Source organism: Colossoma macropomum, unplaced genomic scaffold, assembly GCF_904425465.1.
Source record: "Colossoma macropomum unplaced genomic scaffold, Colossoma_macropomum, whole genome shotgun sequence".
Lineage (NCBI taxonomy): Eukaryota > Metazoa > Chordata > Actinopteri > Characiformes > Serrasalmidae > Colossoma > Colossoma macropomum.
Window position 1 is genome coordinate 28,894 of NW_023495548.1, and position 12,102 is coordinate 40,995.

The following is a 12,102-nucleotide window of genomic DNA, read 5'->3' on the forward strand; positions in this document are numbered from 1 at the left end:
TGGAATCTTCTATGCAGACAGACTAAGGCCTTCCCTTTGCGAGAGAACTAATATTCTCTGTTAGCCAATACTTCCTATTTGGTTATTGATTGCAACATCTAATCTATTTGATTACTGATTAAGGGAATATTTATTCAAAATCTCTGTCAAGAACAAAGATTAAGACTAAAGATTCTTGTTTTTAAAATATTATTTTAATTGGCTCAAATGTGGATGTTTTGTTCGTAAAATGCTTCCACAATCTCTTCAGTTATGGGGTATGGGGGAAAACTAATAGGGATACTTTTCCAACATTCAGACCATTGTAAAACTGCCAGCTTACTGTGGTGGGAGAGCAGGAGAGCCCCCCGCCCTTCACTGCTGATACTAGACCTGTTTGTGTAAACATTAGAGACAATCAGAAAACACTCAGAGCTCAGTGATCCGCACATAATGAGCAACATGAACGCTGTGCTGAAGCTGCTGTTGCTGACAGCAGTGACTCTGCTGGTTTCTGCTCAGGAATGGAAGAACTATTAGGGCCTGTCTGATTCATTAAGAACACAGATTGACAAGGCACTGCAGGACGCCAATATAAAACTTGGGGGTCATTATCATGTTGCCTGTGAAAAGCTCTTGTCCAGCCCAAGAGTGTTTCTTCTGTCTGTTATTTTCTTCAGGTGAAATTATTTGATGTAACTGTAAGATTCAGCTTATGGCAGAATGTTTATGGTTAATCAGCTGCAGATTTCAGAATTCAGATTAGTTACCTACAGTCAGTAATCAGAATGTGAACATGTTACAAAAATTTCATAGCCTCAATGATCAAGCCAATAAAAATAGTTAATTTATTTGCCAAGTACAACATGCTCTCTAATAAAATCTAGAAATCTGGAACAAACAAATATAGAATTAACTTTTTTCACTAAAAAAATCAACAACATGTCATTTGAGCAGGGGTTTATATATCAGCAAACATTTGTCATATACACAGTTGTATGCAAAATATACATTTATATATATGGAATATATAACACTAAGAATAAATACAACATTAATAAAAAGTGATTTTTGAAAATAATGATTTTTCTTTCTATCAGTATATTCCTTTAACCATTTCTAAACCTCTCCTTGTGGCTGCTCTAAAGTGTATGTATAGATATATACAGCTAAAGATATGAGCAGTATATTATGTAGATTGTTGTTGTTTACTGTTACGTCTTTATTTTGCTGTTTTATTTGGAGACTAATGTGGGCCACTTTTATGCTTTTCCACAGATTAGAGGTGATGACTTCTATGTAAATGTGCGTCTAATGATCACTGCATGCAGGAAGGATGAACAGAAAGGATTCGGACATCGAGATGAATGTGTTACACAAAAACCTAAAACGGTGTGTATGATATCTAATGATCACACACTAGACATTGGCCAGCCAAGGTCCAGTTTCATCTACTTATTAATCAGTGTGTAAACAGACTGTGTTTCTGAATATGTTGAGATTAAAAAAAGGGACAGACACTACAAATCAGTTACTAACACAGACTTTCTCATTTATTTTTTAAAGCCCTGGATTGACTGTGTTGTGTGTAAGCAAAAAAATGGTGAAGAACTAATTGACTGTGCAAGACAAGTGGATGTCAAAAGCGTAAGTTCTGAATTTATCATGAATAATGCACGCCCTACTGTTCATGAACAGAAGCTGCAGTTTGTGTCTGACTTTGAGACCCACAAAGCTGCACACATGAACCTGAAAACACACAAACACCAATTGTAATTGAAATAGAAAATGTAGTGATGACTATGTAAAATATGTTACTTTTGATGTGTGGTTGAAACCTGTATGAGAAATCATGCATACACTTGTGTGGTTTCCAATAAAAGGACACTTAAATGTTCAGTTTATTTTAGCTGTTTAGTTCAATGTACTCTTATTTTAAAATGGCACGTTAAAAAGGACAATGTTAAAAAAAACACAAAACTACATTTTCTTGTTATGAAGCATGAGATGTTTAAACACAAAACGTAAATAGCATATTCAATGACACACTTATATTAGCAAACATTTGCTACTTTTTGAAACTTTCGTTTTAACTGGGTCTCTCAGTACAAACAGATGCTGACTTAGACATGAACACATTCTTTCCAAATATATCACTAACCATTGTGTTGAACGGCTTGTCAGGTACCAGAAGTAAAACTCTCAGAGTGCTTCTACAGGCACTTCAGGCGTATTTGAGTTATAATGAACTTTTCTTGCAGTTACTGAAAATGTTATTACAGCAGTTTCAATAAACAGTATCTCAAAGTGCTGTTTCTCTGTTGTCTGTGTTATTGTACTTTGGTTACACATCCCTTCTTTCTGTAAAAGTGGGTAAAGATCTGTGTCTTTCTGACACAGAAAAAAATAAATGAGAAATGAGATTTTACTGCATTTTAACTAAAACTCTGCTTAGGTGGACTGCTCTGAAAATGATGAGCAAAAAGCCTGGTGTGGTGTTTCAGTTAGAAGTTCAGCGGTCCATGGTTACTTGGCAATGATACCATACCATAAAGGAACTACATTTCTTGGCGGAATACTTGTTTATGTCGATTGTTATTAATAATAACTTAAAGTATTTCCTGGAAAATTATGTATTTTATCATATTTAATGTTTGCCACCGTTTTCTAAAAGCAAGAGGCCACTTGAGACCATGCGTTACTGCGATTTTATCACAGGGAAGGGAGTTTTAGGCACACTACTTCGCGTTGTGCCTAAGAACACCCTTCCCATAATAAGGGAAGTCTTAACAGTTTAACTGTTCAGGAGAAGCATCTGTCTGCAGAGGAACCTTATCACATGGCTATTATAGTTTACTACCTGATGCTACACAAGTAAATATTATATATTATTATTGTAATACAGCATTACAGAACCTTTTAGTTTCCTTTTATATTACTACAGTAAAGTGCAACTGTCATAAAGCTGAAAGTGTGGCTGAAATATGCCACTGCAGCAGAAAGTGCGCACGTCTGAAATTTGAACTGAGGCACTAATGCTCTACAGTTAGATAATAAGTGTTGGAGTGGTGGGGGGCTTTGACTGGGGAGTCAATTTGTTTGGGTTGCTTACATTTCCCCTCTAAAAAAGCTTCACAACACTGAAGCTAACTGTGAAGAAAGCTAATGGGTATATTTTTCCAATATTCAGGTCATTGTAAAGAGGTTTTCACTTATCATTTTTGTGTTTGTAGCAAGTAAAGCAACAATTTAATTTCTTACAGTAGCATTTTCCAACACTGTTCCCAGAAAACTAAAGAGAGCTGTCAAGTGGTGCCCTTTGCTTGTGATTACCAAATAATTGTGGTGGGAAAGCAGGAGAGCCCCCCGCCCTTCACTGCTGATTCTCAAGTGGTCTGTGTGAACATTAGAGGGGATCAGAAAACACTCAGAGCTCAGTGATCCACACACAACAAGCAAGATGAGTGCTGTGCTGAAGCTGCTGCTGCTGGTGACAGTTATTCTGCTGGTTTCTGCTCAGGAATGGAATAACTATTGGAGCTTGCCTGATTCATACAGAACACACATTAACAAGGCACTGCATGATGCCAATGGAAAACTTGGGGGTCCTTATCATGTTGCCTATGAAAGCCTCTTGCCAAACCTGAAAGTAAGTGTTTTTTCTGTCTGTTATTTTCTGCGTCTGAAATGATTTGATGTAACTGTAAAGTTGAGCAATCCAACTTATATATGGCAGAATGTTTATGGTTAATCAGCTGCAGATTTCAGGATTTAGATCGGTTACCAGCAATCAGTAATCAGAATGTGAACATGTTTAAAAACATTCATAACTTCAGTGATTGAGTCATTAAAACTAGTTAATTTATTTGCCAAGCACAACATGCTCTCTAATAAAATCTAGAAATATGGAACAAATTTAAATATAGAATGTTCTGCAAATTCTTTTGTTTAATTTGTATGTTTTGGCTGAGTTTAACAAAGTGGGGGAAAAAACGAATATGTATATAATAAAACATTAATACAAAATTAATATACTACTAATAGTAGTATTTTTCTATCTATGTGTATGAGATTTGCAATGAATATGTGATTTGTTGTTTGCTTTTATGTCTTTATTTTACTGTTCATTCTTTTATGGTTTTTCACAGATTACAGATGATGACTTCTATGTAAATGTGCGTCTGATGGTCACAACATGCAGGAAGGATGAACAGAAAGGTTTCGGACATCGAGATGAATGTGTTACACAAAAATCTAAAACGGTGTGTATAATATCTTTACTGGCTGAATGCAAAGTTAAATGATGTCATACTAAACATTGACTAGCCAAGGTTCATTTTCTTCTACTTACTTATTAATCAGTGTGTAAACAGACTGTGTTTCTGAATATGTTGAGATTAAAAAAGGGACAGGCACTACAAATCACTTACTAACACAGACTTTCTCATTTATTTTATAAAGCCCTGGATTGACTGTGTTGTGTGTAAGCCAAAAAATGGTGAAGAACTAATTGACTGTGTGAGACAAGTGGATGCTAAGAATGTAAGTTCTGAATTTATCCATAAATAAAACAAATCCTACTAGTCATGAACAGAAGCTGCAGTAGATACAGAAACACATCCAAATACCAGATTAAACATAAAACCCATTGTTGCTTTCGAATGAAAAGTAAAAAACATGTCTAATGGATCTTATTTCAGAGGCAGCACATTCGAAAAATGTGTTCAGGTTACCACCGTGGAGGTGGATCTCTGATGTCTCACATAGGCGAGGATAATGAGCCGCAGATTGGATGTCCTGGATGTGTCTGACTTTGAGACCCCTGAAGCTGCATACACGAACCAGGAAACACGCAGACTCCAACTGTGAATGAAATGTAAAAAAAATGTAGTGATGATTGTATAAAATCAGCTAATTATAGACAAATGGTTAAAATCTACATAAGAAATCATGCAGACACTTGGGGTAGATTGCTTTTGATAAAAAATACATTTTAAGTTTATTCTAGCTGTCTGGCTTCATGTACACTTTAAAATAGCTAACACAATAATGAGAATAAATATTAAAAACAAAACTATATTTTCATGTTATAGAGCATGATATGTCTGAGCACAAAGCATTAATAAACTAATAACGGATACAAATATACATTATGAGCAAATGTTTGTGACTTGTTTTTTGAAACTTTTATCTTAGACATGAACACATTCATTTCCAAATAGGTAGTTAACTGTCGTGTTGAACAATTTGTCAGCTACCAGAAGTAACCCTCTCAGTGTGCTTCAATAGACCCTCAGGGAGGAGAGCTGAGCCTGTTTAGTGAGAGCCTTGAGAGCCAAAGAACAGAAAAATGTTCTACAGTCTTAAGTGAGTGTGAGTTATAAATTAATTTATTCATTTAAAATATTATGACACAAACTTTTCTTGCAGTTACTGAAAATAGTATTTCCGCAGTTTCATTAAAAATAATGCTTTAAAGTGCCTGTTCTGTTTTGTTTGCGCTATTGTATTTTTGTGACATGTGAATTCTAAGTAAAAATAAGCAAAAGCAAAATCAAAAACAAAATATGAAAAAGCTGAAAATGAGAAAAAATAAAATACTTCATAGGGCCCTGGAGGAAAGGGGGTGAACTGGCCTTACTGAAAGAGAAAGACAAGATGAAAGGAAGAAACAGAAAGTAAATAAAAAGACATTGCCAGGTCCAGAGCTCAATGACTGAGGACACCCCACATCTATAGTCAGGTCCCTCAAATGTCAATTCTTTGCCTCCAAGCTTCAAATATGTTTAAATGTTTGTTTGATCCAGGTTCACAGACATGGGAAAGATTTTATGTTAATGACATGCCTCTAGTGACAGTCATGGATTGTCCATCCTGTTAACTTGTGGTTCACCCAGTTATATGAACAGTTTTCATCCTAATTCATTGATATTTCCAAACATTATGCATAAGTTTGTGATTATTTGCAGAGACAGGAGTAGGGAACATTTAAAAGACTGGAAACAAATACTGTTAGTATTTAATTATATTGTGAAAATAAATGATATTTCTTAGAAGCATAACAAGACAAAATATTATGCAAATTCACTGCATTCCTGTAGATCACTGTAAGGCACACTAAGTCTCTTAGGAAATGTAGATGTGATAAACATTGTGTCATAAACATGTTGAAATAGTTATAACAATGTCCTATAACAGGGTGGACATTTGGTGAAAATTATTCTGCCAGTTAAAGCTGCACTATGTAAGATTTTTTTGTTTAAATTGTAAGAAGCGCCTGGACAAAACAGGCTAAAATATGGTGTGCATGCAATGCAAGTCCCTCTGTAAAGCCTGAAATGATCATTTTAAAAAGTCAGAGAGGTCAAGTTGGATTCCACAGGGGTTTTTCAGACCACATCATACATACCTACATATTAATATCACACGTTCAGACTCAGAAAGAAACTTCGGCCCGATATTCAAGTCTCAAATGCAAGATCAATGCTATGTTCTATCTGATGAAAATATTAGGACAGTAGTAGATAATTCACTTATATCCTCAGAAGACACGTCCTTCACCAAGTTTTACTGAGTTCTCTTTGAATACTCTTTTTACCAGGCTCTCAATCATAAGGCTCATCCCCTCACACAATGTTCTTTCACACAAATCTCCTAAAGACATTCCGCCTCTGTCCCCTCATTATCCCCAAACTTGGTGCTTGTTGTGTTAGTTTGTCTGATTTTGTTTTTGGTGAACTGAATGTGATTCTTAGGCCTGTTCTCAAGAATGCCTCTTTAGTTCTTCAGGTTTTTTATTTTATCTGTCTTTGTTGATGCCTGGCTAATGGATTTGCCTGCATTTTGTCATGTGATCACTGCCTCTCGAAATTCATCCAGTGAAACTACTTAACATGTCACTTACTTCGATTTTTTTTTTTCAAACAACAAACATAATGCAGTTTACTGAAACAATTAGAAGGAACACTTTTTTAAAAAAGTGGTTCTCAAGAGTTCTAGTAAGGAGAATAGTTCTGTAGAACCTCGAGATTTATATAGAACAATTTTATGCTCAAATGGTTCTTTGCATAGTGAAACAGTTCTTCAGAGAATATATTGAATATTATTCTATATAGCACAAAAAGGTTTCTTTTATTGTTACAATGTCAAGCTTATAATTATAGATGTTTTTTTAAAAAGGCTCTGTATAGAACTATATACAACACATCCTCCATCTATCTGAAGAACCACTTACCCATGCAAAGAAACATTTAAGGATAAAATGGTTCCATATAGATCCCATGATTCTAAATAGAACCATTCTTTTTACAAAAGAACCCTTGAAGAAACATTTTTTGAAAATTATTTTTATTGAAAATTAAATGACAATATGGTTGACGTAGCGTATTTTGGGAACAAAAACTAGTACAGTGCTACAGAGTGAAGAGTCGTTTGGGAGCCAAAAGAGTCGACTCTGATTTGTGAGCTGAGCCGATTCATCTGACTCACTGAAAAGAGCCAGAATAATCATCACTACAACTGTTAAGAGCAGGAGAGCCCGCCTTTGGCTGCTTGTTCTCACATGATCTGCGTTTTTTTTCTCTGAGTGATTCTCTGAGTTCAGACATCAGTAAACACTCAGAGCACATAATGAACAAGATGAGTGCTGTACTGAAGCTGCTGCTGCTGCTGACGGCAGTGACTCTGCTGGTTTCTGCTCAGGAATGGGATAATTATCAGAGCTTGCCTGAATCATACAGAACACACATTGACAAGGCACTGCAAGATGCCAATGGAAAATTTGGGGGTCCTCATCATGTTGCCTATGAAAAGCTCTTGCCCCCACTCAAAGTAAGTGTTTTTATTTGTGTGTTTGTCTTTTTCCGTTGCTGTTATGATTGTGTAGCCTAAAAAGTGGAACAACTAACTTGCTGAAACGTATAGTTAATAGTTTTTACACCTATACACTTGCTTTAGGTCTGTTTTTAGGGAGTAAACTAAGCAAGCATGAAACATTGTGATACATTGTTAAAGTAAATGTAATAGAATGAGCTTAAATTAATTTCTCTGCTCAAGTTCAAACAGCTTATGCCCTATAAATGAATATAGGGCATAGAATATAATATTAAATATAATATTTTTCTTATTTTTTGCTGATGTGTGATTTTGAATATTATTGCAAGGTTAACATGCAGAAAACTGCTATTATAACATTTACCATTAACATACTCGAGTCAGTCAGAATGATAACAGCACCTTGTAATAAGTTCATCACTACAGTAATTGATAAGGTTGATGTAATGATAATAATGTGGTTTGTTGGTTTACCAGCACTGTTTTTGTATTTATGGTGTAATGTGGCTCACTTAACCTGTCCAGGGTGTTTCCTGCCTTTTGCCCAATGACTGCTGGGATCGGCTCCAGCACCCCCACAACCCAGGAGGATAAGCAGCTTGGATAATGTGTGTGTGTCTGTGAGGCTCACTTATACACTTATACGTCTGTACTCCTTTTTCCACAGATTACAGACAATAACTTGTATGTAAATGTGCGACTGATAGTCACTACATGCAAGAAGGAACCACATAAAGGATTTGGACATCGAGATGACTGTATTACACAAAAACCTAAAACGGTGTGTATGCAAAATTTTATCATTTCTGTCCCCCTTAAAGGAGCACTTTGGCCAAAATGACAAATTTAAGTTTAGCTTGTCTGTTGTAAACATGCTTACTCACGTTCTACAGTCGTGCCACAATAGCCTTGAGAGTGAATTCTTTCTAATTCTCTAGTTTAAAGACTAGAAAAAGTCCCTTCTGATGATGTATCATGAAGGTGGGAGGAACTTTTGAAAAACTACAACTGCTTTGGGGCGGATTTTTTGGGTGTGGGCTGCTGATGGACGAAAACACAAAATCTTGAATTATGTCAAACTGATTAGGACTATTGCACAACAGAATATCAGATAAAATGACAAATAACATATTTTAATATGCTACTTTTAGACCAGAATGTCCTTTAAACCCTGAACACTGGTTAGTAAACAGACTGTGTTTTTGGATATTTTGGTACAAAATCATTAAGTTGCAAATACTATAATACTTGCACTTTGAATATACAACTACTATGAATATTATAATCCTGTACTGTGTCATTCCTTTTATAAAGCCCTGGATTGACTGTCTTGTATGTAAGCAAGAAAACGGTGAAGAACTAATTGACTGTGCAAGACAAGTTGATGTCAGAAATGTAAGTCCTGAATACATCTGTTCAAAATGCATTTTCCCCTCCACATCTCCCTGCTCACACTGAAAAGTTAAAAGTATGTCTGGTGGTTCTCATTTCAGGGAAGAGACATTCGAAAACAGTGTGCTTACTGGACACATGGAGGAGCAACTGTGTTGTCTCAGAAAAGTGGGAATAATAAGCAGGAGTTAGGATGTCTTGGGTGTGTCTGACTTTGAGACCCCTAAGCGGCACATAGCAAACTGACAAAATACAGATTCCACCTGTGAATGAAGAGGAATATATACTGATCACCATATAAAAAAGTACTTTAGACAGATTTTTTATCAGAATTGAAGCATTTTGTATCAGTAACAGAAGTGAAAAACGCACTGTGTTAAAATGTCATGATGAATGGACCAATAGGAATGGTCCAAATTGATCTTGCTCCATTAACTTCCATTCAAGGTTAACAAGGTTTTTTCCTTCTCCTCTAAAGTTACCTTTTTAGAGATAGAAGGTTTTGTTCCAACAGCAGTGATACACTTTTCAATAAAGACCATTATTCTCACTGCCTTGTTCTATGTACATTTTTAAAGAAGGTTAAAGCAATAAAACAACAATTAATCAAAAACAAGCTCAATTTAATATATATCATTATTAAACTTGAGTGATTGTTTATAGTCATTTTATCTAGTGAAAGTCATTTTGTTGGCTGATCATTTTCCTTGTTTCACATCATAATGCAGATAGTTTTGCGTGTTTCAATAAATAATGCTTGAAACAGACAAAATCATCTACCAATAGAATAACACAAGTTCTTTAGATACTAGAAACATTTAAATAATCTTATTGCAATCGTACAAAATGAAACATACACATTTTAGCAGTGTGCTAATTTACCGTCTATCCCTAAAAATGCTAGGCCTCTGTAAAGATCCCTCATAATGCTAGAGCTGAACTCTATGTGTTAGGACATTGACTGGACAGGAGGTTGATTGGATGCTGGCTGTGAGGACATCATGGCTGAGGGTTGCAGAAGGCTCAGATGTGTAAGAAGGTTTGTCCCTCTGTAATGAGGCATTGTGGCCAAACAGAGGAGAGACCAAAAGTATAATGTTCAACATGTACATTTACACACCTGCTTTTTTCTTCACTGTAATTATGGTGACAACATCATTTTTTCCATTTAGCTATGTTGCTGTTAGCAATCACTATTGACTTTGTGTGTCATGCTGTATGTAACATTTTGAGTATACAGTCATGGCTGAAATTGTTGGCATCCCTGAAGTATTTCTCCCAGAAAATTATTGCAATTACACATGTTTTGTTATATACATGTTTATTTCCTTTGTGTGTATTGGAACAACACAAAAAAAACAGGAAAAAAAAGCCAAAAATGATATAATTTCACGCAAAACTCCAAAAATGGGCCGGACAAAATTATTTCCACCTTTTCAAAATTACTTTTAAATAACTTTGTTTCAAGCATGTGATCCTCGTTCAAACTCACCTGTGGCAAGTAACAGGTGTGGGCAATATAAAAATCACACCTGAAACCAGATAAAAAGGAGAGTTTACTCAATCTTTGCATTGTGTGTCTGTGTGTGCTACACTGAGCATGGAGAACAGAAAGAGGAGAAGAGAACTGTCTGAGGACTTGAGAACCAAAATTGTGGAAAAATATCAACAATCTTAAGGTTAGAAGTCCATCTCCAGAGATCTTGATGTTCCTTTGTCCACATTGCGCAACATAATCAAGAAGTTTACAACCCATGGCACTGTAGCTAATCTCCCGGGACGTGGACGGAAGAGAAAAAAATTGATGAAAGTTTGCAACGGAGGATAGTCCGGATGGTGGATAAGCAGCCCCAATCAAGTTACAAAGAAATTCAAGCTGTCCTGCAGGCTCAGGGTGCATCACTGTCAGCGCAAACTATCCATCAACATTTGAATGAAATGAAACGCTATGGCAGGAGACCCAGGAGGATCCCACTGCTGACACAGAGACATAAAAAAGCTAGACTGGAGTTTGCCAAAATGTGCGTGAGTGAGCCAAAATCGTTCTGGGAAAACGTCTTGTGGACAGATGAGACCAAGATAGAGCTTTTTGGTAAAGCACATCATTCTACTGTTTACCGAAAACAGAATGAGGCCTACAAAGAAAAGAACACAGTACCTACAGTCAAATATGGTTGAGGCTCAAAGATGTTTTGGGGTTGTTTTGTTGCCTCTGGCACTGGGTGTCTTGTGTGCGTGCATTATGAAATCTGAAGATTACCAAAGGATTTTGGGTCTTCAAGCATGACAATGACCCCAAACATACTTCAAAAAGCACCCAGAAATGGATGGAAACAAAGCGCTGGAGAGTTCTGAAGTGGCCAGCAATGAGTCCGGATCTAAATCCCATTGAACACCTGTGGAGAGATCTTAAAATTGCTGTTGTGAGAAGGCACCCTTCAAATATGAGAGACCTGGAGCAGTTTGCAAAAGAAGAGTGGTCCAAAATTCCAGTTGAGAGGTGTAAGAAGCTTATTGATGGTTATAGGAAGCGATTGATTTCAGTTATTTTTTCCAAAGGTTGTGCAACCAATTAAGTTGAGGGTGCCAATAATTTTGTCTGGCCCATTTTTGGAGTTTTGCGTGAAATTATATCATTTTTGGCTTTTTTTCCCTGTTTTTTTGTGTTGTTCCAATACATGCAAAGGAAATAAACATGAGTATAACAAAACGTGTAATTGCAATAATTTTCTGGGAGAAATACTTCATTTTCTGGAAAAAACTCAGGGGTGCCAACAATTTCAGCCATGACTGTATGTATATAATGTTTTGAGTGATTTAGGTTTTTTTGCATAGGTGATACAGTGTTTGTTTGCTTTTGCTGTTTTGGGAAGTGCAGAGTGCTTAGAATGAGCTTAG

At 36.1% G+C, this 12,102-nt stretch overlaps 2 protein-coding genes across 2 annotated transcripts; both read left to right on the forward strand.

Moving 5' to 3' along the window:
* The first annotated feature begins 3,371 nt into the window (after positions 1-3,371).
* LOC118802380 (cystatin-like protein) lies at positions 3,372-5,132 on the forward strand. The gene is made up of 4 exons (XM_036562904.1): positions 3,372-3,628; positions 4,128-4,241; positions 4,441-4,521; positions 4,680-5,132. Exons 1-4 carry the CDS (start codon positions 3,440-3,442, stop codon positions 4,788-4,790), a joined length of 495 nt encoding a protein of 164 aa, XP_036418797.1. The 5' UTR covers positions 3,372-3,439; the 3' UTR covers positions 4,791-5,132.
* A 2,419-nt stretch (positions 5,133-7,551) lies between these two features.
* On the forward strand, positions 7,552-9,754 carry LOC118802378 (cystatin-like protein). Its single transcript, XM_036562898.1, has 4 exons — positions 7,552-7,809; positions 8,480-8,593; positions 9,127-9,207; positions 9,306-9,754. The coding sequence occupies exons 1-4, from the start codon at positions 7,609-7,611 to the stop codon at positions 9,414-9,416; spliced, it is 507 nt and encodes a 168-aa protein (XP_036418791.1). The 5' UTR covers positions 7,552-7,608; the 3' UTR covers positions 9,417-9,754.
* Positions 9,755-12,102: the final 2,348 nt, after the last annotated feature.

Excerpts from the sequence above, each read along its gene's own strand:
- LOC118802380 (XM_036562904.1), top strand. The coding sequence starts at position 3,440 with ATGAGTGCTGTGCTGAAGCTGCTGCTGCTGGTGACAGTTATTCTGCTG. Across the intron at positions 4,242-4,440 it reads TTACACAAAAATCTAAAACG|CCCTGGATTGACTGTGTTGT; the intron begins GTGTGTATAATA and ends TATTTTATAAAG. Across the intron at positions 4,522-4,679 it reads GACAAGTGGATGCTAAGAAT|AGGCAGCACATTCGAAAAAT; the intron begins GTAAGTTCTGAA and ends ATCTTATTTCAG.
- LOC118802378 (XM_036562898.1), top strand. The coding sequence starts at position 7,609 with ATGAACAAGATGAGTGCTGTACTGAAGCTGCTGCTGCTGCTGACGGCA. Across the intron at positions 7,810-8,479 it reads AGCTCTTGCCCCCACTCAAA|ATTACAGACAATAACTTGTA; the intron begins GTAAGTGTTTTT and ends CTTTTTCCACAG. Across the intron at positions 9,208-9,305 it reads GACAAGTTGATGTCAGAAAT|GGAAGAGACATTCGAAAACA; the intron begins GTAAGTCCTGAA and ends TTCTCATTTCAG.